General features: G+C 44.7%; 1 protein-coding gene across 2 annotated transcripts in view; it reads right to left on the bottom strand.

Annotated features, from left to right (window-relative positions):
• Nucleotides 1–27,507, bottom strand: part of LOC127577696 (SH3 and multiple ankyrin repeat domains protein 2-like) — a 705,938-nt gene that overhangs the window by 68,453 nt on the left and 609,978 nt on the right. For both annotated transcript variants that reach the window (XM_052029143.1, XM_052029144.1), the window contains one exon: nt 5,263–5,398. In XM_052029143.1, the coding sequence (XP_051885103.1) occupies nt 5,263–5,398 (136 nt within the window). The remainder of the gene's footprint in view (nt 1–5,262; nt 5,399–27,507) is intronic.

The raw sequence follows: 27,507 nt of genomic DNA, 5'->3' as shown, positions 1-27,507 counted from the left end.
CCATCCCCTGGTGGATCTGCTCTCCCCTTCTCCCCTGCACCTGCCTATCACTATCTCTTACCTGCATCTGCCTATCACCACCTTGTGCCCACCCCACCTCCCCTCTTTTGTCCACCTATCACTGCTCTGCTTTTCCCTCCTATATATTGGGCTTCCCCTTTTCCTATCTTCAGTCCTGAAGAAGGGTTCTGACCCAAACGTTGACCATCTGCTTTTCTCCACGGATGCTGCCTGGCCTGCTGAGTTCCTCCAGCATCATCATGTTTTTCACCATCTCTGGTACCTAGGCTAACTAGTTGCTCTCTTTTTCCATTCTAATGAAGGGTCCCAGCCTTGAAACTTTAACTACTTCTCTTTCCACTGATGCTGTCTGGCCTGCTGACATTTTCCAGCATTTGCTGTTTTTATTTCAGATTTTCAGCATCTGCAGTTTTTAAAAAGATTTTCAATAATTCGCTGGGATTTGGGGAAAGCACAAGGAAATGGAACTGGAATGATTATGCTATTAACTTTTGGTTAAGGCTCAAAGGATTACATGGTCTCATGCACTATAACAATTCTATGATTCTAAATCCCAAGAAAGTTTGATAAAATATCAAAGTTGGCATTTGGCTCTGGCTACAGTGACTGGATAAAGATCAAAACAAAAATGTCATTAAAATGGAAAGGGTGCAAAAAAGATTTACGAGGATGTTATTGGGACTGGAGGGTTTGAGTTATAGGGAGAGTCTGGATAGGCTGGGACTTTTCCCCCTGGAGGGTAGGAGGCTGAGAAGTGACATAGAGGTTTATAAAAACATGAAGAGCATGGTCACAGTTTTTTCCCCAAAATTAGAGGGCATAGATTTAAGGTGAGAGGGGAAAGATTTAAAAGGGACCTGAGGGGCAACTTTTTCACACAGAGGGTGGTGTTTATGTAGAACAAGCTGCCAGAGGAAGTGGTAGAGGCGGGTACAATTATGATATTTAAATTACATTTGGACAGGTACATGGATAAGAAAGGTTTACAGGGATATGGGTCAAACACAGGCAAATGCGACCAGCTCAGTTATGCAAATTGGTCGGTGTGGATGTTTTCCATGCTCTATAGCTCTATGACTATGACATAAAACTAGGAACTAATCTCTTCATTACAGTGAGCTTAAGGCTGTCACCGTGAGAGAAAAAAATAGGTGGTACACATACATATGCATGCAGTTTAGAAAAGGCTGCCTAGGATGACCACACTGAGAATTGTAAGTGACAGCTTCATTTTATGCTGATAATTTATGCCACACTCACTGAATTTTCCCAGAGAAGTTACCCTGCTTTTATTGGGAGAAGTTGCTGTAGTTTGCTTCCTCTGTTCTTTAAATAGAATAAATTAATTGTGTTTGCTGTACAACAGACTGTCTGTTGAGTCACACACCTTGTGCCACCTTCAGCTCCATGGCTGATATAGTGTTTGGCAATAAGAACTTGCCTTAAAAAAATCAGGTCCATCACTCATCACTTTTTAAATCCCTTTAAGTTGCATCGATGTCCGTGTGGTATAAATCTGCTCTCACAACCATCAATGGCTTGATCCTAAATTTAGGGATGAGAATAATGCTGTAGCCACAAAATAACATGGCTAAACGTTAAAGGAATTTTAGACATTAGCATTTTTAAAATCAAAGGCCACTGGAACAACAAGAAAAGGATGTTTAAATAACAATAATCTGTGCCAGTGCCAGTTCAAACTGGGCTGCATACAGATGAAATAGTTCAATTAGTCTGTCATATTAATCTTATCTTTGGAAGATGATCAAATTCCATCCATAACTCTGAGATAGGAACATCCTGGAACTTCTGTGACATTTCATTTCCTTTTGTACCAGAATGGTAATGCACTGGCATCTTTACACACTCCTTATAAATCTTCTTGAAAAATTCTCCACCAAGAAATGCATGCTGTTTTTGCAACCTCTCTCTGATGTTGCTTAGCAGCTGTGTGCTGTTAGTTTTATTTTGGAACACCTGCCCACGCGGACCTGTGAACTGTACAACGATGATTTCCTTTTATAGAGAAAAGGGATGCAAATGCTTTAAGTGTTTCTAAATCAGTGTTCAACTGGCAGTGTGTAAGAATCACACAGAAAGAACACAGCATCAGAGCAATGACAAAGTTATTTACAGGTAATACACTTTCATTTGCACATGTAAAGTGAATCAGATGCACAATTTTATGACTGTGTTGTTCTCACGTGATGTTTAATTTCTCTATGTTCTTTCCTCTTGGCATTTTGGTAACTCTCTCTGGCACTACATCACCCTGAGACCATTGCACTCCTCAAAGTATGGCCACTTGGGTCTTCAGAGTTTCACTGCTCCACCATCGAGGGCATCACAGTGGTGCTACTAGTGGAGCCCTAGCAAACTGGCTTTAATCCTGACCTTGGGTGCTGTCTGTGGAGTTTGCATGTTGTCCCCGTGACCCTGTGGGTTTCCACGAGGTGCTCTGGTTTCCTCCCACAGCCTAAAGAAGTGTGGGCTGATAGGTTGATTGGCCATGGTAAATTGCCCCCAGTATGTCACTGAGCGGTAGAATCTGGGCAAAGTAGACGGCAATGTGGGAAGAATAACAGAACACAGAACAGTACAGTGCGGGAACAGGCCCTGCAGCCCACGATGTTGTGCCCAACTAATTGAAGTAGTAATTAAGTGTCTAACTAAACTAATCCCTTCTGCCTACACAATATCCATATCTCTCCATTCTCTGTACATTCAGGAGCCTTTTAAATGCCTCTATCGTATTTGCCTCCACTACCACCCCTGGCAGAGCATTCCAGGCACCCACCAGTCTCTGTATAAAAAAAACCCTGCACATCTCCTTTGAACTTACCCTCTCTCTCCTTAAATGCATGCCCTCTAGTCTTAAACATTTCAACCCTGGGAAAAAGATACTGGCTGCCTATTCTGTCTATGTCTCTCTTGATTTTATAAACTTCTATCAGGTCTCCCCTCACCCTGCGCCACCTGAGAGAAAACAACCCAAGTTTGTCCAACCTCTCCTTATAGAACATGCCCTCTAATCCAGGCAGCATCCGGGTAAACCTCTTCTGCACCCTTTCCAAAGCCTCCACATCCTTCTTATAATGGGGCGACCAGAACTGAATGCAATACTCCAGATGCATCCTAACCAGAGTTTTATAAAACTGCAATATAACTTCCTGACTCTTGAACTTAATGCCTTGACTAATAAAGGCAAGCATGCCATACACCTTTTTTACTACCCTATCAACTTGTGCAGCCACCTTCAGGGAGCTATGGATTTGGACCTCAAGGTCCCTCTGTACATCAACATTGTTAAGGGTCCTGCCATTAACTGTGTATTGTCCCTTTACATTTGATCTCTCAAAGTGCAACACTTTACATTTGGCCAGATTAAACTCCATCTGTCATTTCTCTGCCCATATCTGCAACTGATCTGTATCCTGCTGTATCCTACGGCAATTTTCCACACCACCCACAATACCACCGATCTCTGTAGTGTCTGAGAACTTACTAACCCACCCACGTTTTCATTCAAGTCACTTACATATATAGATCACAAACATCAGAGGTCCCAGTACAAATCCCTGCAGAACACCACCAGTCACAGAGCTCCAGCCAGAATAAGTCCCATCGATCACTGTCTTCTATGGGCCAGCTAATTCTAAATCCAAAAGGCCAAGTTACCGTGGATCCCATGCATCTTAATCTTCCGGATGAGCTTCCCATCTTTTGACCTTGCCAAAAGCCTTACTAAAATCATGAGGACAAAAACACAGCTCTACTTACATCAATCATCTTCGTCACCTCCTCGAAAATCTCTATTAAATTAGTAGTTGATAGAAGGCAAATAATATGGGATTCATGTAGATAGGTGCTTGATGGTCAGTGCAAACTTGGTGGGCTTGATTCCATTCTGTATAATGCTGCAATTAATGGCATCCATGCCTTCAGCTGCACAGCTCCATTTGATCTGGACCTCTCTCCCTAAACCTTCCCAACTCTCTCTCCTCCGCTCAAGCATTCTTTAAAGCCTGCCTCTTTGACCTTGCATTTGGTCAGCTGTTCGAACAGGCCATGGCTTGCACTTACCTCAGCCAGACATGGAGGGCTGATCTCACTGGGTTTTTGCACCCTCACTGGGGGCCAAGGAGTGTACAGAGGGCTGGATGAAGTTCCAATAGCACTAGATCTCAGGGGACATAGTACAAAGTTTCAGCCCCCACAACAGCACATGATTCAATCCAAGGCTGGGGTCTATGTCTTCCATCAGTTATTGATTTAAAGAATATTTAAATGTCTTTAACAATGAGTTAATTTTAAAAACAAGAAATGTTAATGGAAGGACAATAAAAATGTATAAATATTTCAAAATAACTATCACAAAATAATTTAAAAAACAGTGTTGGTCTTTTAATCTGCAGGCCTAGAACTTCACTGAGATCAGTGGCCATCAGATTCTGCAGCAGGTCTGCCCTATAGTGTGTATGTCAGGGATTCCCTAGTTAAACACTGGAGAAACCTGGGCTCTTGGGGAGTCTAGCAATTAGGTGAAGTGATAGATTCGGCCCATCACACATGCAAACATGTCTGGAACTTCTTACGGTTTCAATGGTCATTCACTAGTGGCAAGATTTAGCCCCTTGTTACACAGTCATATAGCATGGAAAAAGGCCCTTCTGTCAATTGAGTCTGACACCTATCCACACTATTCCTGCTCTAATCCCATTTTCTTTTATTTTCCCCACATTCCCATGTACTAACAATGCCCTACACCCACGAGCAATTTACAGTGGCCAATTAACCTACCATCGTTGGGATCTGGGAGGGATCCAGAGGAAACCCAAGGAAACCATGCAAACTCCACATTGTCAGGATTGAACCTGGATCACTGAAGCTGTGAGGCAGCAGCTGTCCTGGTTGCAGCACCAATGCCAAAAATCAGGACGCATCAAGTGTCCTGGTGGGGAGCAGTAACAAGTGAAGCCAGAGGGAAAAGCCATCTTCCCCAATCAGCTTTCCCAGCCAACTCAGGGTTGACTGGCATGCGCCACTGGGGCTTGTTGCGACACCCAATGTCATAGTCTAGGACTTTTCATTAGCTTTTTAAGGTGCTCTAGGAATGGACTTTCAAATGTAAATGATCTTACTGAGACAGACTATCATTTAATAATCTTTGAAATGGATTAAATAACCTTGCAATGTATGGGATGTGAACAAATATGATCCAGTGTACGACTAAATCAGTACCTTTCTTTCGAGCTGTATCTTCTGGATCAAGGTTTCTGCTTACTGTGACAACTTTTAACACCAAGTGGTTTCCTCCCTGACGTATCATGTTCACCACTTGTCTGTGGCCAACCTTCACCACATTTTCATTATTGACCTGTAAGAGATTGAAAACATAAATAAAACAAAGATGGTCCACAGTGAAGATCTACGGTATTCCCCTTCTTGCATATGGCAATATGTCTGTAAAGGAAATGCTAATTTCAAGCTATTTTATCCATGGAAGGAGAGAATTTGAGCAGTTTTTCTACTCATTTATTCATCTCTGCCAAGTCCCATGTGAGGTGATGAGCTTAGCAGTACAGATAACTCAAGAAATCTACTGAGCATCAAACACAATAGCTAGGAGGCAATTTTGTAAATGGTCAACCGGCTTCACTTGTTCAAAATAGCATATCATCATCGAGAAAAATACTCTCTCTCTTCACCACATGAGATAGCAGAGTGCCCTCACAGCCGTGCACTGTGTGGGCACTCTGCTAACAGTTCACATGATAAGTCTGTCTGGTTGTTCGGATGACTGGTAACACAATCCTCCGTAGTAAGCTTTATCCTTAATGATTATCCAACAAATGTTTCTACCACATAAATATGGTGCAGATCCTGATGCACTTATGGCAACAAAACACGAAATAGAGCTCAGACAACATCTTTCAAACCTCTATCCACTTAGACCAACAGGCATAAAGGAGATAGATCTTAAACAACGAGATTGACCTTAGACAATGTCTTTCAAATCTCTATCCACTTAGAGCAGCTGGCATGAAGGAACATCACCTTCTACAGGTTCCCCTCCAAGCTGCAAACCATTTTGATCTGGAAATATATTGCTGCTCTTTCATCGTTACTTGGTCTAAATCCTAGCATTCCCTACCCAACAGCATTGTGAAGGTACCTTCCCCTGAAGGACTGCAGTGATTCATGAAAGTGGCTCACCTTCTCAACAGCAGTTGGAGTCAGACAATATGCTGGCTTGTCAGCAATGCCTGGATTGTGTGAATGAATAAATAAAAGTTTTGAACACTGCAGAGTCCAGCTTTGATAAGGAATACACTTCAGACAATCAGGCGTGGTTATCACCGGGTCAACAGCAGGTGACTTGTCCTGCAATAACCAGGCTAGTGGCATGGTAGTGTAGCAGTTAGCGTAACGCTATTACAGTGCCAGCGACCCGGGTTTAATTCCCACCGCTGTCCATAAGGAGTTTGTACGTTCTCCCCGTGTGTTTGCGTGGGTTTCCTCCCACATTCCAAAGACGCACAGGTTAGGAGCTGCGGGCACGCTATGTTAGCGCAGGAAAAGTGGCGACACTTGTGGGCTGCCCCCCAGCACATTCTCAGCAACACAAAAAGACACATTTCACTGCGTGTTTCGATGTACGTGTGACTAATAAATATCTAATGTCTAATCTTTCTACTGCGACTATTGGAAACATGTCAGTTCAATACTCAGAGGAGCAATGAGCAAGTAGGAGACACGAAGGCATTAAATGGAAGTCACTTTGCAAGGTAATTTAAACAAAATGACCAGTGGCAACTTTAACTCTCATGTGGTGAAGAGGGAGAGTATTTTTCTTGATAATGACATGTGATTTTGAGCAAGTGAAGCCAGTTGACTTGGCAATCTGAAAGAAAGCCATGACAGCAGGTAAGATGAAGGGTCTGGACGGGAGGATGAAGAAGCTCAGCAGAATGAATGACAATAAACCAAGACTTCATCAAGTGGACATGGTGGGCGTCGGACGATGGGGTGACGATAAATGGCTCGCTGCAGGATTCATCCTTGTCAGAAGCACAAGCTCAAGACCGGTTCCATGCTCACTGGGGAAAGTAATGACGGAAGGATGCTAATCCCCTGTAATGGCACTAGAACTGTTAGCCTCAGCAACATGGGCAAAAATAAATGGAAGCATAAATTGCAGGAAAGTTAGTACCTCACTTCAAACATTTTTGCAATGGAAAAATTAGCAGAGCGTTAAGTATTGGTATTGGTGACCGAGGTACAGTAAAAAACTTGTCTTGCATACCAATCGTACAGGTCAATTCATTACACAGTGCACTGAGGTAGTACAGGGTAAAAACAATAACAGAATACAAAGTGTCACAGCTACGGGGAAGTGCATTGCAGGTAGATAATAAGGTGCAAGGTCAAACAAGGCAGATTGTGAGGTCAAGAGTCCATCTCATCGTATACGGGAACTGTTCAATAGTCTTAAAACCGTGGGATAGAAGCTGTCTTTGAGCCTGGTGGTACGTGCCCTCAGGCTCCTGCTTGATGGCAGAGGGGAGAGAAGAGAGAATGACCCGGGTGGGCTGAAACTTCATCCAGAAATTAAACTGTAAAATCATTCTGAGCTAGAGACTTCAGTCGCTGAGAGGAAGAGAGGCGAGGATCGAGGAATACATGTATTGGTTTATTATTGACACATGTACAGAGATACAGTGAAAAACTTAGTTTTGCCTGCCATCCATACAGATCATTTCAAAACATAAGTACTTTGAGGACGTACAAGGGAAAAGCAATAACAGAATGCAGAATATAGTGTCACAGTTACAGAGAAAGTGCAGTGCAGGTTGACACTAAGGTGCATGGGCCATGACGAGGTCGATTGTCAGGTCAAGAGTTCACCTTTAATGTACAAGAGGTTCATTCAAGTCTTATAACAGCGGGATAGAAGCTGTCCTTGAGCCTGGTGGTGTGTGTTTTCAAGCTTTTGTATCTTCTGTCTGATGGAAGGGGAGGAGAAGAGAGAATGCCCAGGATGGGAGGGGTCTTTGATTATGCTGGCTGCTTTCCTGAGGCAGCGAGAAGTGTAGACAGAGTCCATGGAGGGGAGGCTGGTTTTCGTGTGTCCACAACTCTGCAATTTCTTGCGGCCTTGGGCAGAACAGTTGCCATACCAGGATGTGATGCATCTGGACAGGATGCTTTCAATGGTGCATCTATAAGAAATAGTGAGGGTCAATGGGGACATGCTGAATTTCCTTAGCCTTCTGAGAAAGTAGAGGTGCTGGTGTGCTTTCTTGGCCATAGAGTCTACGTGGTTTGACCAGGACAAGCTATTGATGATGTTTACATCTGGAAACTTGAATGGGAAGATGGTATAATGGCACACAAGGAGAAAACACTGGGTATTAAACATCATATAGTCAACCCTGATGTAACAGAGCGCTGGATCAGCACAAGTGAGTCAGTTGTAATTTCTTCTCCCTCTCTCCGTGACTGGGTGGGGGTCACACAGGACTGCAGCTCCATGCTTTGTTTCCCCTCTGATATGTTCACACACAAGGGTAGCGTTAAGGGGTAGTTAATACTGATCCACACCGACGCTCGATCTGTGGTGTGAACTGGGTGGGAAGGCCTTAAGCAAAGCAATCTGAGACTTCATGAGACAGCAGATGCTGGAATCTGGAGTAACAAACAATCGGCTGAAGGAGCTCAGTGGGTTGAGCAGGGTTTCGGCCCGAAGTGTCGACAATTCCTTCCCCTCTCCCCCACAGATGCTGCTCGACCTGCTGAGTCCCTTCTGCCTCCAATGTGAGACTTCTTCCTCCAGAAAACCACTGCTCTCGTCCTGTAGCAGTTCAGCGATAGTGAAAGGTACCCCAAACCTTTAGCCCCATCCCCTGCCCCAAACCTTTCGCCCCTATCCCCTGCCCCAAATCTTTCGCCCCTATCTCCTGCCCCTTCACTTTAGCCACACAGCAAAGTTAGCACTTCAAAGTTAGCTGCGGCCAAATTGGTGGCCAGGGACTTGAATGTGAAAATCGAGACTGATATTCCTGAGAAGCATCCCACTGACAGAGTTGTAAGCCATTTGCATGAAATGTTAAAGCAAAGCACTCTGCCCCTCCATGTGGACATAACAAATCCCAGTGCATTATTGCAGAATATAACTGCAAGTTACCTCTGGTGCCCTAGATTATACATCTATCAACCAACATTACTAAAACTGATTATCCAATCTTGCTGTGCATAACCCCCTGCCACATTTCTATTGAAACAGTAACTTCAAAAAGAAACTCAGGGACTATAAAGTGTTCATGATGCCTAAGATAGAAGAAGGAAGCATAGAGTTCAGGTCCTTCTGAAACGGTAACTTAAGGCCAACCATCTACAGCCGCATCACCAATAATCATCCTCTCATCATCAGGAAAGAAGTGGGAATGTTCACTGATGTTCACTTCCATTGGCAACTAAGTAATTGAAGCGGTCCAGGCCTGCATGCAACTGGACCTTGAAAACATTCAGGCATGGGCGGACAATTAACATCCACAAGTTCCAGGCAATGACCACCTCCAACAAGTCCAATGAGTCTAAACACCTCACTTTGACATTCAAAGGCATTACAATCCCAACCCGATCATTGGACAGGCCTGTCTCCAAAGTTTCTCAGGCCATCCGAGAGGTGGATTGCTTCCCTTGGACAGCCTGACAGAAGCTTTGTCTGGCTCTGCATTGAGGGCATGGTTACAACCAGTTACTCGAGGGGGCTTCATCCCCACTGACTCCAATAGCCCCAGCAACCTATTGTGAGTTCCCATCCAATCAGCTGATGGTGACTCCACCTGGTGCCCTGATTCAATCCAGTCCTCCAACAGATAATTTACTCTTCACCACACCCTCTCACTCTCAGGCTTCTCTTCCCCAAGTTGAGAGAGCCAGAACACGGGTCTATGTGTTTTCCTTTGTGTGCTCTACAATGGGTGTGGAAAGCCCTGTCATGTGTTACGTTTGCAAGGCTCACAATGCCTAGGACCTCGCGCACTATCAAATTCTCAAAGGGCTCTCAAAAAACACTTGCTGGACTGCCGACTTAACTCACCTTTTCAGGCACCAAGAATCTCTGCACCAGGATCACTGCCATACTCAGAAAGGATTGCTGCCAACTACAGAACATAGCAACAACATCTGATTTGAGGAAGTCACAGGAAGGAGCCGTTGGGTCACTATCGTGTCAGTCCAATGCAGCACCTTCACCAAAGTCTTGTTATAAGGCAGCCCCTCAGCATTGGGGATGACTTGCTTTCACTCTGGTTTTGTGGGGTCTGAGGTACCAACGTGGGGCCCACAGACTTCCACAGTTGGGGTAGGAAGTGATAGATGAGGCAAGCAAGAGTTGGAGAGATGGTGCACTCATTCTGCCACTCGCACAGCACTACTGTGTGTTCCTGATGCATGGAGTCAACAGTATCACCAATGTTCCTTCACTCTGAGTGGTCATGGAGCAGGGACGTAGCACTTCTTTGAGGAGGCTTTGAGCACAACTCTGAATCTTTTGTACAAAATGATAAGAGGCATAGATCGAGTGGACAGTCAGAGACTTTTTCCCAGGGCGACAACGGCTAACACGAGGGACGTAATTTTAAGGTGAATGGAGGAAGGTATAAGGGGGATGTCAGGGGTAAGTTTTTTTACACAGAGAGTGGTGGGTCCGTGGAACGCACTGCCTGCAGAGGTTGTGGAGGCAGATACATTAGGGGCATTTAAGAGACTTTTAGACAGACATATGAATGATAGAGAAATGGGGGGGCAATGTGGGAGGAAAGGGTGAGATAGACCTTAGAGCAGGATAAAATGTCGGCACAACATTGAGGGCCGAAGGGCCTGTACTGTGATGTAGTGTTCTATGTTCTATTTTTCCCCGGTGTACCTGGCAATCTCTTCCTTTGGCAGAGCTCAGAATGGAGTGCTGGTTTTCGGAGTCTTGTGTCAGGAATGTGAACAATGATATCTGCACAATGTAGCCAAATGAGTGTGACCCTGGCCTCAAAACAATAAGTGTCTGTCAGGTTATCTATAGGAAGCAATCCACCTCCTCATGTATGGGCATTTAGTTCATTCACACAATGTACACAATGTGGGGGGTTGCTGACAAAGACAACATCTACTCCCTAACCTGTGTTGCCCTTGAAAAGGTGAGCTGCCTTCATGAACTACTTCAGTCCACATGGTGAAGGTATTCTCACAGTGCTACTAGGTAGGGAACACCAGGATTTTGACCTAACGGCAATGAAGGGTCAGGGAGATTTTTCCCCAAACTGCAGCTCAAAGTGAAATTTCTACACCTGGAAATTTTCTACTCCCTTTAAAGGAAGATGAGTCAATACATTTTCAAGGTTCCACTGCACATCTGATGGACACTTATAAAGTAGGAAAGACAAAGATCTGTTTCTAATGATTGTGGTATGGAAGTGATAGGAGAACTGCCTTGTTCTTCTTCAAAAGGTGCCATGGGAGGGCAGAAGAAGCCTTCCTCGTGTCTCATCTGAAACAATGCAGCACAGAAACGTCAGCGTACACAATTCAGTTCTCCAAAGACAACAACCGTTCATCCCACAAGCTGTTTTCGAAGCAGAAAGATCAAATTGCAAAAACATTGCCCACGGTATAAACTCCCAGCAATCAAATGTTGAACATTTGCAACAAGCAGATTGAGAGGCAAAATAAAAAAAAATCCTTCAGGGATTTTTAAGTCATTGATAATCCTGAAATTGCTTTTACAGTATTTACCACAGTAATTTATGAAACATATGCTCATGTGGAATAGCTCAGCCAGTTACTACTTTTTTATATCAATCTAATGCATTAACCGGCCAGTTTAATATATATTCATTCACTACTGATAAATGTCTAATCTATTCAGCTGTAGTGTTGATACATTAACATTTATTCATGTTACACTTAGGAGCCTGAAACATTTGCAAAGCAGATTGAAGATCCTCGCCTCCCGTGTCAGAGAATCTTAAATAATTTTAAAATGGAGTGTGATGGACGAAGTGAACCTTCTGCACTCCCAGGGTAATGATACTCATACACAGCAACCGTGACATCTCAGTAATGCAGATGCATCCTGCACAACCTTTGAAGGTTAAATCCAAAATTACTCTTCCTTTCTTCTGTTATAAAAATGCACAATACTATCCATCCAGCCACCCAAGTCCATTCTGCCATTCATTCAGATGATGGTAGGCTATGGCTGACCTGGTACTCACAAATGAGGCTAATCTCAAATATTGAATGAATATTTATGAAGCAGGATCATTAACGTATTAATACGAAAGTGTCTGGCCAGTGACTATTGTACATTAGGCTCTTGGGCTACGGTTAATAAACTACTGTGGTAACTATTGCAAATTGCTAAAGCAATTTCAGGATGGTAATGACAAAAAAAATCTCTTCAGGCTGTTCTTTTAAAGTGTTATTTAACTTGGTGCCTTGCAATTTATTGCTGGGGGTTTATACTGTGGGCAATGCATTTGTGTTTTGTTCTCCCTGCTTAGAAAGCAGCTTGCGGTTTGAGTGGTTTTAGCCTTCAGAGAAATAAATTCTGTGAATACCACAGTCTTGACTGTGTGGTGTGTGGTATCATGTGGCAATACCTTATTAGGAGCAATGTTTGGAATGAACTTCCAGAGGAGGTAGTGGAAGCAGATACAATTACAATATTAAAAAGGCATTTTGACGGGTACTTGGATAGGAAAGGAGTAGAGGGGTATGGGCTGAATGTGGGCAAATGGGATTAGGCAGAGAGGTATCACAGACAACATGGATGAGGTGGGCTGTAAGGGCCAGTTTCTGTGCTGTACAGTTCTATGATTCTACTGTGCCTTGCGTGGAGGCAAGTGATTGTGAAAGAGAAAGACCGCGAGAAAGAGAGGGGGGGGGGAGAGAGAGGGGGGGGAGAGAGGGAGAGAGAGAGAGAGAGAGAGAGAGAGAGAGAGAGAGAGAGAGAGAGAGAGAGAGAGAGAGAGAGAGAGAGAGAGAGAATGTGATAGAAATGCACAAAAAGACAAAGCTAGTGAGATAGGGAGGTAGAAGGACAGAGAGAAAGGGATACAGATAGAAACAAATAGAGAGAAAGGATAGAGGATAGACAGAAAGAGGGAAATTGGGAGACAGAGACAGAGAGAGGGACAAATGAATGAATGAATGATAAATAAAATTGCATCTTAACATTCACTTTAAGAGCCTCTTTGGTTCTGAAACCCACGCCTAACAAAAATCTTTGAGTTCAGGTTTGGAACCAGTCCTCAAATCTCAGTGACAGGGAGTTCCAGACTTCCACCACTCTTTGTGCGAAGAAGTTATCCTGACAGCAGCCCGGGTTGAACAGAACATTATTCCAGTGCTTATTATTTTGTTCCATTCTGGTTTAATTACACAGAAAGCTGAGTTTGTTGCTCAAATCAAGACTCCGCTCAGAAATGAGACAATGGGATAATTGATATGATTCATTTACTGTAATTGGGTTATTGCTTTTACCAAAACAGAGAGATGAAGTTCAGGCAAGTATTCATAAGTACTTGTTCCACAGCATGAATTCAAGGTCACTGTCATCTGTCTTATTTTTGACTTCAATGCAATTTAGTTGGAAAGGCTTTCCCTAGCTCCAGCAGAAGACATTCCACTCCAGTTTCCATTCCACTGTAGAACTTTAACAAAGACCAAAGTGCTGTAGCTGCTGGAAATTTGAAATAAAATAGAAAATAATGAAAATACTCAGTTGGACATCCAGTATCTGTGGTGAGAGAATGAGTTAATGTTCCAGGTCAGGGAGTTTCACCAGACTCAGGAAGGGCTATAAATGTAGCATTACTAAATGAGTATAACAGCAGGGAAAATCGACTTCTTGGTCAGCGCTTGGGGATTGAGGATGACTTGCTTCCTCTCCAGTCCTGTGGGTTCTGACAGGGCTGACGAGGCCAATGTGGGTCTGTAGACTGCCACAGATGGGGCAGGAGGTGCTTGAAGGGCGGATATGTAGGGAAGTGGTGTGCTCCTCCTGCCATTTACACTGGGCTTCTGCGTCCTCCCAACAGAGGCACCCCAGGTTCTCCATTCCATCTTTGAATGCATGTTCTTCATTGTGAGTAGTCATGGTCCAGGGATTCCCATGCATTACACTAACTCAAGAAGGCTTCGAGACATGCTTTGAATCATTCCCTCCATCCACTAAGTAACTTCTTACTGTTAAGGAGCTCAGAGAAGAGTGGTGTCAGGCACATGAGACAGACTGTGTGTAATCAGTGTCCTGATGCCAAGGGTAATGAACTGGGAGGGAAAGCTATTGTTGGCTCACTTATCCCGCCAGTGAAACTGGAAGATTTTGTGGAGATGGGATCGATGGTACTTCCTCCAGTGCTTTAAGGTGCCTGTTGTATAATGTTTCAGGATCGTATGGGAGGGCAGGGATCACTGCTGTCCTGCAGATCATAAGCTTTGTGCCAGGTGTGAAATTTTGATTTTCAAGTAGCCTCTTCTTTAGACAGTCAAAGGCTGTGCTGGTGCACTGAAGGTGACGGTTCCTTTCATCTCTGACAGCTGCCTTCTCCATATGAAGAAACTGTCCACAGTTTCCAGGGCCTTGTTAATACTGGGGTGTGATGTTGTGCAGGGGGGAGGTCGATTGAGGACCTGTGCTTTGTTACAATGTGATGCAATGCCCAGTGTCTCATCAGTGAACAGGTTGACGATGACTTGGACCTTAGGCACAGGGCACATGTGAGCAACATCTGCATATTGCAGCTTGACCACCAAGGCTGATGTGACCTTGGTTGAAGGGTAGAGGTAACCCAGGTTAAAGACTTCCCCACATTGTCCACTCCAATAGGATGCTTGTTAGGAGATGAGCTGCAGCATTGCAGGGAGAGGAATTGAGGAAAGTGTTGGGGAGATGACACAGCCTTGCCCGATCCCATTACGTCTGTTGTGGATCCATTGATTAAGATCATGGCCTGAATGCTGTCATGTAGCAGAGGTAGGTATGGAGAAGAATTTCTGTAGGCAGCCGAATATCAGAAGAATGCTCCACAATGCTCTCAATTAACAGAGGCAAAAGCTTGTGTGTGGTCAAGAAGGACCTCATATTATGATTGACGCTGCTCTCTGCATATATCTTGGAGGTGATACAAAGTGAAGATCACATCCACTGTGCCTCCAGATGGACAGAGTCCTGGTTGGGTTTCAGGGAAGATCTCTTCAGCCACTGGGAGGAGGTGACTGAGGTGGACCACGGGGATGATATTGAATGAGGCAAGCAGCAGAGAGAAGGCAAGATTAGAAAAGATTTCTTGATTAGTCACATGTACATTGAAACACACAGTGAAATGCATCTTTTGCGTAGAGTGTTCTGGGGGCAGCCCGCAAGTGTCGCCACTTTTCCGGCGCCAACATAGCATTCCCACAACTTCCTAACCCATACGTCTTTGGAATGTGGGAGAAACTGGAGCACCCGGAGGAAACCCACGCAGGCACGGGGAGAACGTACAAACTCCTTACAGACAGTGGCAGGAAATGAACGTGGGTCGTTGGTGCTGTAATAGTGTTATGCTAACCGCTACACTACCGTGCCTGCCAATCCATGGTTTTTACTTGAAGATGGTCACAATTACACCATGTCTTAAGTCCCCTGTATGCTCGCCCTTTCCCAGGTTGGGAACGGAAGAAGTGAATTTGTATTTGGCGTTCCCCTCTGCCATTTCACAACTTTAGGAGGGATGCCATTTTCTTCCAATGCCTCGACGTTCCTCAGTTGACATATGGCCTTCACTTCTTCTTCTTGGTCAGGAAGTTCTTGTTCCCATCTTTGAGAAATCCAGCAGCTGAAGGAAGGTAAGGGCAGCTTCAGAAAGCAGTTAAATGCATTCCCTGGCTCCACACAAAGTTTTCTGTCCATTGTCCACCAAGCAGTGACTGCACCAGACCGCTGACTCCGGACCACAGGATTGAGGATCGGATCCCTTCCCACACTCCTACCAGCAAATGGAGGCCTATGCTTGCCCACCTGGAATCCAAGTGTGTCGAGCCAGGCAGGGATCCCAACAAGGAATCGATAAGGAGCATGGAATGTTGGAAAATCTGGACGTGGGTTTTGTAGCAGAATCCACATCTTCCCTGATCCCTCCAAAATCAGGAGCTGCCTTTATCTAGTCACTGATGAAGCCCTTGGGTATTTCCACCATTAGTTTCAGAATTCAAAATGGGGGATTATTCTCCTCGATGTCTGAAAATTGGGAAAGCAGCTGAAAGCAACTGAGGTGGTTACCCTCTCTGAACCTTCCCCACTTCCCGTCAGCCATTCCCCCTAACCCTCATGAGTCTGAGGGAGATTGAGTCAGCAGCTAAAGCACAAGGAGGCCTCTGAGTTTATGTTGTTGGGATACCACGGCGTTGCAGGCAACTTGCCCTCCTCTCACTGAACTTTGCCTTCGCTACTAGTTGGTGGAAATACAGGAGAGTGGAGCCCAAGAAGAGTGCAAGAAACTTTCCTATGTGGGGCAGGAAGAAGCCTTGCATCTCTCCAGGAAGTCTGGATACGGCCGGGAGCTGATCCCTGCCCTTTTCTCACCCAGAGAGTGGCATCAGGATTTAAACAAGCATCCCTCTCCACCCCCACTGGCTCCCCCCACCCCCCCCCGCCATTGTTCAGTTGGTAGCAATCATACCCGGGAATCAGTAAGTTCTAATCCCATTCCAGAGGTGTGAGCGCAAGAATCCAGGCTGAGTACTGAAGGAGTGCAACACTGCTGCTGGTGCTTTCTTCCAGGTCAAGACATTATAACTGAACTCCTGCCTCCAGGTGGACACAAGACATCCCAGGTCAAAGTCAAGTTTCTCATCATATGCAAAAGTACGTGTATGCACAGGTGCAATGAAAAAATTACTTGCATCAACATCACAGGTACAAAGCATTAGAGACACAATATTCACAAGAAAGACATAAATTCAACATAAATTACACAAAATTATACAAGAAAGAACACAATCAGAATTAAATAAAAGTTCATTGTAGTGCAAAGTGGTCAAAGTGATCATGGTGTTGCTATACTGAGGTAATGATTAGGGTTGTGCTGGTTGGTTCAAGAACTGAATGGTTGAAGGGAAGTAGCTGTTCTTGAACCTGGTGGTGTGGGACTTCAGGCTTCTGTACCTCCTGCCCGATGGTAGCTGTGGGAAGATGGCATGGCCCGGATGGTGGGGATCTTTGATGATAGCTGTGTTCTTGAGGCAGCACCTTATGTCGATACCACCGATGGTGGGGAGGGATGCGCCCGTGATCTATTGGGCTGAGTCCATTAGTCCAATGACACTAATTCAAGGACAGTGGATATCATCCCAATGTCCTCACCAATATTTATCTCTCGATCAACAGGACTAAAACTGACTGCTACTTTGCTGTGGGATCTTGCTTTGCAAAAGCCAGCTCCTGCTTTTCCTACATTACAGCACAGAATACATTTCGAAGGTAGGTCATTTCCTATAATGTGCTTTGGGTCATCCTAAAGTTGTGAAAGACACAATAGAAAAGCAAGCTTTTTCTGTTTTAAATATCAGGGCATTCAACGCCTTCAGGTTAAAATCCTTCTCCCAGAATTTGCTTAGTAAATAAATAAAATTAAAGAGAAGAAAATACTGCCACCACAGTGATCTATAAGTATTGATCGGCACCAAGATTCAGCATGAAACCTCAGCTTTAAACCACCCCCAGGTCTGACAGCAATAATGAGACGCCAGCAAACCTTTGGAGTTTTTGCTGAGTGTTGGTCCTTGGCTTTTGACAAGTCCTAAACAACAAGAGCCCTGCAACCCTTTCTAAAGGAAATTGTAATCAAAATACAAAATGAACAAACTCTCACAAAACCTCTTTGTTAAATGTCACATCCATCAGCTGAGAGCAATTTGGAAAAAAATGTCATTTCTTTATCGGTTGGACATTTTAAAGTTGCCGTCACATTTTTTTCAAGCTTCAAAGCAATTATTTTCATGTCGCTTAAAATAACAAAAGTTAGAATATGTGGAGAGAGAATCAAAATTAATGTTTCAAAACTGATGACCCCTCATGAAACACTAACTCTGTTTCTCTCTCCACAGATTCTGCCCGACCTGCTGAGCATTTGCTGGTTTTATTTCAGATTTTCAGCACCTGTAGTGTTTTGCTTTTGAATTAAATGCTGTAATCTCCTCTGCATGGTGACAGGTTTCCACCTGAATGCTCATCTGCTTCTTTGTCTGCTGACTTTATCTCTCAAATGGCCCTTGTGGCTGTGAATGGTTTGAGGTACATACTTCTACAAAAGACCTCCCATTAACCCGAAGGGAAATTCATTGCCCCTTGTCCAGAAGAAGAGGTCTCTCCATATTTTGATGACTCCATCACAGTTTTCAGGCTCTGACATGGGCAAAGTGGCCTTTATGTTGTGGATGAGAAATGCAAACTCAATACAAGAAGAAAATGTGCTATTGTCTGCAACATTGGTTTGGGCAAAGTAATAATTGGATGCAACGGACCATGAAGGAAAGAAGCATTATTGAACGGTCTATTGAACAGTCCCCTAGTAGGATAAGATGGACTCCTGACCTCACAGTCTACCTCACTATGGCCTTGCACCTTATTGTTTGCCTGCATTGCACTTTCTCTGTAACTGTAACACCATATTCCACATTCTGTTATTGCTTTTCTCTTGTACTACCTCAATGCACTGATGTGATGAAATGATCTGTATGGATGGCATGCAGAACAAAGTTTTTCACTGTACCTTGGTACATGTGACAACAATAAACCAATTTACCAATTTAAGTCATTTGTGAACATGATTAGAGGCTGTGAAGCCTGTTTAAGGTCCATGTACACCACCCCATCCTGCTCTGCCTCCCAGCTACTGCAATACCAATTTGCCCAGAAGTAGCCAGCACCAGGCCAGTGTTCAATGGAACCAGGACATACATAGAGCAAAGAATGGTACAGGACAGGAACAGGCCCTTCAACCCATCATGTCTGTGCCACCCACGATGTCAATTTAAACTAATTCCATCTGCCTGCACATGATCCATATCCCGCCACCCCCTGCCTGTTTATGTGCCTCTTAAATACTACTATCATACTACAAGTAACTATAAGGAGACGCAGCCTGAAAGGAAGCCACGATAAAAAGTAAGTCCGCAACAAATATTTCTCCAAATCTGGAGCGGGGACAAACAGGAAATGAAAATGAACCTGTGTACCATTGGCATATTTCACTGCCAAAATTTCCTACATCCTGGAAAAGTTCCAGATTGCTAGGCTGGAAATTTAATGCTGCTGTTCAAGAAAGGCAGGGGAGAGGTAAAAGGAGCCAGGGACCAGTTCTGGGGAAGACACTGCCATCCATTATTCAGGATGTTATGATAGGCATGCAGAAAATCACCATCTGAATAGGCACACTCAAAGTGGTTTGAATAAAGGGAAATGATGTCCGACAAATCTAATGGAGTTCATTGAGGCTGTAATTAGCAGGGTAGATAAGCAAGAACCAATGGAGATATTATTGTCAATTTTTCAAAAGGCATTTGATAAGGGGCCACAGAGAAGGATGTTACATAAAATTATATTTCTTGGGATTGGAGATAAACTATTACCATGGATAGAGAATCAGTTATAGGACAGAAAACAGAGAGAGCAGTATTACATTGGTCTTTAGCGTGTTAGCAGTCTGTACTGGTGGAGTACTGCAGTTATCAGTTCTTCCGCAATTAATATTAATGACAGACAAAAAGGCAGAGTGTTACGAATCCAAGTTTGCTGACGATACTAATCTAAGTGGGCACGTGAACTATGAGGAGGAGGCAAAGAGTCCACGTATGGATAAGGACAAGTTCAGTGAGTGGGCAAGGTGGCAGATGGATTGTAATTGTATTGGATGGAACTGTTTTTCTCCAGCACTCTGCTATTGAATATAGATTTAACTCATTTGTGACCACTTTGGAGGTCAAGTCTTGTCAATTGGGAAGAACAGTGAGATTTTGTTGTTAGGGGCACATTAGATGTTGTCACTTCCTGTTTTCAGGACATATCAGTTGACATCACTTCCTGTCATCAGGGCACATCAGATAGAATCTTACAGCACAGAAATGGGGCCTCCAGCCCACTCACACTAATCCCATTTGCCTGCATTCAGTTCCTATGCCTCCACGTCTTGCTTCAAGTGCCTGTCTTAGAAATAGTGATTGTATCTGATTCCACCATCTTCTGTGGCAGTGAATACCAGACACTCGCTGTGCGTAAAAAATTCCCTTCAAATCCCCTTTAATACTTCTTCCTGTCAATTTAATCTTATCCCCCTTTGTTCTTGATACCCCTACCATCGGGAAAAAAAATTGACTATCTACCCTATCTATGCCTCATAATTTTATATATCAGGTCACCCCTCAGTCTCCTTCGCTCCAGGGGCAACAAGCTAATCTTTCGAATCTTTCCCCATAACTCAAGTTCTCCAATTTATGCAACATCCGGGTGAATCTCCTCTGCACTCTCTCCATTGCAACCACACCCTTCCTGTAGAGACGCAAGAGACTGGAATCTGGAGTAACAACCAATCGGCTGGAAGAACTTAGTGGGTTGAGCAGCATCTATGGGTGGAAAGGAATTGTCAACATTTCAGGTTGAAACCCTGCATCAGAACTGGATATAGAACATGCTTCCTACAGGAGTAAACATCACCAATGGCTTGTCCTGGTCCAACCACGTAGAAGCTATGGCCAAGAAAGCACACTAGTGCCTCTACTTCCACGTAAGGCAAAGGAAATTTAGCATGTTCCCATTGACGATCACCAATTTTTATCAATGCACCATTGAAAGCATCCTACCTGGATATATCATAGCTTGGTATGGCAACAGTTCTGCCCAAGACTGCAAGAAATTGCAGAGAGTTGTGGACACGGCTCAGTCCATCATGAAAACCAACCTCCCTTCCATGGACTCTACACTTCTTGCTGCCTCAGAAAGCAGCCAGCATAATGAGAGACCCCTCCCACCCCGACATTCTCTCTTCTCTCCTCTTCCATCAGGTAGAAGATACAGGAACCTGAGGGCATGTACCACCAGACTTAAAGACAGCTTCTATCCCACTGTGATAAGACTATTGAATGGTTCCCTTATACAATGAGATGGACTCTGACCTCATGATCTACCTTGTTGTGACCTTGCACCTTATTGCACTGCACTTTCTCTGTAGCTCTGACACTTTACTCTGTACTGTTATTGTTTTTACCTGTACTACCTCAATGAGCTCTGTACTAACTTAATGTAACTGCACTGTGTAATGAATTGATCTGTACGAACGGTATGCAAGACAAGTTTTTCACTGTACCTCGGTACAAATGACAATAATAAACCAATACCATTGGGCAGAAGATACAAAAGTTGGAAAACAAGCTGGAAAACAGCTTCTATCCTGCTGTTATAAGAATCTTGTAAGTTGAAGATAAACTCTTGACCTCACAATCTACCTCATCATGGCCCTTGCACGTTATTGTCTACCTGCACTGCACTTTTTCTGGAACTGTAAAACTTTTTTCTGCATTATGTTATTATTTTTCCCTTGTACTACCTAAATGTATTTACATTTTGAAATGATTTGTATGGATGGCTTGCAAAACTAAGTTTTTCACCGTGTCTTTGTAAATGTGACAGTAATAAACCAATACCAACAGTGTGGTGATCAGAACTACACACAATGCTCCAAGTGCGGTCAAACTAGTGTTTTGTAAAGTTGCAACATAACACACCGACTTTTATATCCTATGCCCCGACTTATGAAGGCAAGTGTGTCATAGATGTTCCTCACCACCTTATCTTCCTGTGATGCCACTTTCAGGGAATCATAAACTTGAATCCCAAAGTACCTCTGTTCATCAACATTCCTCAGCGCTCCACCATTTCCTGTGTATGTCCTACCCCTATTTGACTTCCAAAAATGCATCACCTCGCATTTGTCGTGATTAAGTTCTGTCTGTCAATGCTCTGCCTGACCTTTCTTCTGATCTGCGTCCTGCTGTAACCCGAGACAAACTTCCTCGCTGTTCACGGCACCGCCAACGTCTGCGTCATCAGATGTTGTCGCTCCCTGTGAGACGCTCTGTTTGAGCGCTGTGGGGCACTTGGGGTGGTGGTGCTACCATTGAGCACTCTGGGACAATGTGTTGAGAATCCCAGGACATTGGATTAGGAGGCTGACAGGTAAGTAAAGTGCTCAACTGAATACTCTGGTCACCCAAAGCAAACCGCACAGTGTTACTCTGGTGACCTGCAGCCTGAACCACTGAACTGTGCTTCTTACTGACTCTGCAAATACCTCCAACTTATGCTCCTGACCTTCCACCATCTGCATCCCAATCCTGCTCCAGATCCTCCAGTTAGACTGTATTGGTACAATTCCCCAGAATGACTAAGTGCTGATCTGATGCCCCCAACCCCCAAAAGCTTTAAATATCTGTAAAAGTCGACCCAGCAACCTTTTACATATCCACCCACAAATCTTCCCCAAGTCGTTGATCTGATTCCAGACTGTCTTCCCTCTTTCCCAACCACAAGAAATGTCTCCAGAACCCTCCAATCCCAATACCAGCTACACTTCCTATCCCTACCCATCATCAACACTTAAGATAAGATATCTTTATTAGTCACATGTACATCGAAACACACAGTGAAATACATCTTTTTGGCTTAGAGTGTTCTGGGGGCAGCCCGCAAGTGTCGCCATGTTTCCAGCGCCAACATATCATGCGCACAACTTCCTAACCCGTACGTCTTTGGAATGTGGGAGGAAACCGGACCATCCGGAGGAAACCCATGCAGACACAAGGAGAATGTACAAACTCCTTACAGACAGTGGCCGGAATTGAAACCCGGGTCACTGGCGCTGTAAAGCGTTACACTAACCCTTACACTACCGTACTGTACTTGCAGGGCTTCTGATTCTCTCCCACCCAACACCACTTCTATCCCTGATTTCCAGCCTCCCCTTCCACCCCACCCCACTCTCTCTCATCCTGAGCACTAATTGTATATTCAGGCCCTTCCCTTCACACACTCGCAAAAGAGGAAGATGGCTTCAGCAAGACCCTAATTACAGATTATGTCGACAGTCCAAGGCCCCCGCATGGGCCAAAGTGATCTGTGGCTCAGCTGGCCCAGTGAGAGAAGGAGCAGACACACAGTTTGGATCACAAAGTTGTGCCTCACCCACTAACTCGGACCTTGGTTGCAAAGGTATTTCAATGCCATTGAGGTGGAAGATTTGCCATGATTTTGATGACCAGAGCAGCAGGATCGATGGCCTGTTCCTGCTCCTGTGTCTTATCTTCTGAATCTTTCAGAATGAAAGAGTGAGAGAGTTATATAGCATAGAAACAGGCCTTTTGTTCCAACTCATCCATGACGACCAGTGAGCTAGTCCCATTTGCCTGCATTTGACCCGTATCCTTCAAAACCTTTCATAGATCTGTACCTGCCTACATGTCTTTTAAAGGATTTGAAGTGGGAGCTTTGAAAAGAGGTGAGTCTCTTTGCAGAGACTAAAAGAGGCGCATTTGCAAATTGTTAATAGTTGATTAGCTAATTAACAGCAGCGAATAAAAGGAAGGCAGGTATAAGCAAAGCGGCTGTTGTTGGAGTGGACCAGTGTTAGAGTGGGGGACTGAGGCTTTCGCGAGAGGAGGCAGAGGCGAAGGTAAGTCTCTGGTAAGTTTCTTTCTTTCTTTGATTTGTCCTCTAGTGCTAGGCTAGAGTAGTTAGAATGGCTCCAGGGTCAGTGGTGTGTTCATCTTATGAGATGTGGGAGTTTTGAGAGACCTCCAGTCTCCTTGATAGCTACATCTGCATGAGGTGCATCCAGCTGCAGCTCCTTACAGACCGTGTTAGGGAACTGGAGATGCAGCTGGCTGACCTTCGGCTCCTATGGGAGAATGAGGAGTTCATAGATAAGAACTATAGGGAGGCAGTCACTCCTCAGCTGCAGGAGGCAGGTAGCTGGGTGACTGTCAGGAGAAGGAGGTGAGAATAGGCAGGTAGTGCAGAGTACCCCTGTGGCCGTTCCCCTCAATAACAGGTATACCGCTTTTGATACTGTTGGGGGAGACGACCTACCAGGGGAAAGCCACAGTGACCAGGTCTCTGGCACTGAGCCTGGTCGTGTGGTGCAGAAGGGAAGGGGGAAGAAGAGGAGGGCAGTAGTGATAGGGGATTCCATGGTAAGGGGGAGCAGACAGGAGATTCTGTGGATGTGAAAGAGACTCCCGAATGGTATGTTGCCTCCTTGGTGCCAGGGTCAGGGATGTCTCGGATTGGGTCCACAGCATTCTGAAGGGGGAGGGTGAACAGCCAGAGGTCATGGTACATATTGGTACCAATGACGTAGGTAAGAAAAGAGATGAGGTCCTGAAGGGGGAATATAGGGAGTTAGGTAGGAAGCTGAAAAGCAGGACTTCAAGGGTAGTGATCTCTGGATTGCTGCCTGTGCCACACGCCAGTGAGGGTGAGGATAGGATGATTTGGCAGATGAATGCGTGGCTGAGCAATTGGTGCAGGGGGCAGGGTTTCAGATTTGTGGATCATTGGGATCTCTTCTGGGGAAGGTACAACCTGTACAAAAGGGACGGGTTACACCTGAACTGGAGGGAGACCAATATTCTTGTGGGCAGGTTTGCTAGAACTGTTGGGGAGGGTTTAAATTAGTTTGGCAGGGGGCTGGGAACCCGAGTGATAAGACAGAGGTTGGTGCATTTAGTGTACAAGTAGATGCAGCGTGCAGAAAGGCTGTGAGGAAGGATAGGCAGTTGAAAACGCAAAATTGCAGTCAGTTGGATGGGTTGAAGTGTGTCTACTCTAATGCAAGAAGTATCAGGAACAAGGCTGATGAACTTAGAGTATGGGTAATACATGGAACTACAACGTGGTGGCCATTACAGAGACTTGGCTGTCACAAGGGCAGGAATGGCTGCTGGATATTCCGGGGTTTAAATATTTCAAAAGAGACAGGGGCAGAGGTAAAAGGGGTGGGGGAGTGGCTTTGCTGATCAGGAAAGTGTCACAGCTGTAGATAGGGAGGGCATCCTGGAGGAATCGTCCACTGGATCAGTGGGGGTGGAAGTCAGAAACAGGAAGGGAGCGATCACTCTGTTGGGAATATTCTACAGACCGTCCAATAGCAGCAGAGACACTGAGGATCAGATCGGGAGGCAGATTTTGGAGAGGTGCACAAATAACAGGGTTGTTGTCGTGGGTGATTTCAACTTTAATATTGATTGGCACCTTCTAAGTTTAAAGGGGATAGATGGGGCAGAGTTTGTTAGGAGTGTCCAGGAAGGATTCCTGACACAGTATGTGGACAGGCCGACAAGAGGAAAGGCCATACTGGACCTGGTACTAGGCAATGAGCCTGATCAAACTTCAGATCTCTCGGTGAGAGAGCATTTTGGAGACAGTGACCATAACTCCTTGACCTTTATCATAGCCTTGGAGAGGGATGGGAGCAGATGATATGGGACAGCATTTAATTGGGGGAGGGGGAATTATGATGCTATTAGGCAGGAACTTGGGAGCGTAAATTGGGAACAGATGTTCTTGCGGAAGTGCACAGCGGAAATCTGGAGGTTGTTTAGGGAGTACATGCACAGTGTTCTGGATAGGTTTGTCCCGTTGAGGCAGGGTAAGGATGGTAGAGTGAAAGAACCGTGGTTGACACAAGATGTTGAATATCTTATCAAGAGGAAGCAAGAAGCTTACCCAAGGTTTAGGAAGCAAGGATTAGACAGGGCTCTGGAGAGTTACAAGGTAGCCAGGAGGGAGCTTAAGAATGGACTTAGGAGAGCTAGAAGGGGGCATGAGAAGGCCTTGGCGAGTAGGATCAAGGAAAACCCCAAGGTGTTCTACACATATGTGAAGAACAGGAGGATGACTAGAGTGAGGGTAGGACTGATCAGGCATAAAGAGGAAACATGTACCTGGAGTCGGAAGAGGTAGGGGAGGTCCTTAATGAATGTTTTGCTTCAGTATTCACCAGTGAGAGAGACCTTGACATTTGTGAGGATGGTGTACGACAGGCTGATATGCTAGGGCATGTCAATGTGAGGAAAGAGGATGTGCTGCAATTTTTGAAAAACATTAGGATAGATAAGTCACCGGGGCCGGATGGGAGAAATCCAAGGTTATTATGGGAAGCAAGGGAAGGGGTTGCTGGGATTTTGGCGATGATCTTTGCGTCCTCACTGGCCACAGGAGTAGTCCAGATGATTGGAGGATGGCAAATGTTGTTCCTTTGTTTAAGAATGGGAGTAGGGATAACCCTGGGAATTACAGACCAGTGAGTCTTACTTCAGTGGTGGGCAAATTACTGGAGAAGATTCTTAGAGACAGGATTTATGGGCATTTGGAGAAGCATAGGCTGACTAGGGACAGTCAGCATGCCTTTATGAGGGGCAGGTCGTGCCTCACGAGCCTGATTGAATTCTTTGAGGATGTGACAAAGCACATTGATGAAGGTTGAGCAGTGGATGTGGTGTACGTTGATCTTAATAAGGCTTTTGACAAGGTTCCTCATGGAAGGCTCATTCACAAAGTCAGGAGGTATGAGATCCAGGGAAACTTGGCTGTGTGGATTCAGAATTGGCTCACCCATAGAAGATAGAGGGTGGTTGTAGATGGAGCGTATTCTGCATGGAGGTCAGTGACCAGTGGTATTTCACATGGATCTGTTCTGGGACCCCTGCTCTTTGTGATTTTTATAAATGACTTGGATGAGGATGTGGAAGGGTGGGTTAGTAAGTTTGCTGATGACATAAAGGTTGGCGGTGTTGTGGATAGTGTAGAAGGTTGCTGTAGGTTACTTAGAATCATAGAACACTACAGCACAGAAAACAGGCCATTCGGCCCTTCTATGTGCCGAAACTTTATTCCGCTAGTCCCATTGACCTGCACCCAGTCTATAACCCTCCAGACCTCTCCCATCCATGTATCTATCCAATTTATTCTTAAACCTTAAGAGTGAGCCTGCATTTATCACGTCAGATGGCAGCTCGCTCCACACTCCCACCACTCTCTGAGTAAAGAAGTTCCCTCTAATGTTCCCCCTAAACCTTTCCCTTTTCACTCTAAAGCCATGTCCTCTCGTACTTATCTCTCCTAATTTAAGTGGAAAGAGCCTACTCGCATTTACTCTGTCAATACCCCTCATAATTTTGTAACCCTCTATCAAATCTCCCCTCTTCTTCTACGTTCCAAGGAATAAAGTCCTAACCTGTTCAATCTTTCCCTGTAACTCAACTCCCGAAGACCCGGCAACATACAAGTAAATCTTCTCTGCACTCTTTCAATCTTACTGATATCCTTCCTATAGTTGGGTGACCAGAACTGCACATAATACTCCAAATTTGGCCTCACTAATGTCTTAT

The sequence above is a fragment of the Pristis pectinata genome, chromosome 14 (genome assembly GCF_009764475.1).
Source record: "Pristis pectinata isolate sPriPec2 chromosome 14, sPriPec2.1.pri, whole genome shotgun sequence".
NCBI classification, from domain to species: domain Eukaryota; kingdom Metazoa; phylum Chordata; class Chondrichthyes; order Rhinopristiformes; family Pristidae; genus Pristis; species Pristis pectinata.
Note: the sequence above shows the minus strand (reverse complement) of the source record. Positions and strands in the feature narration are given on the sequence as shown.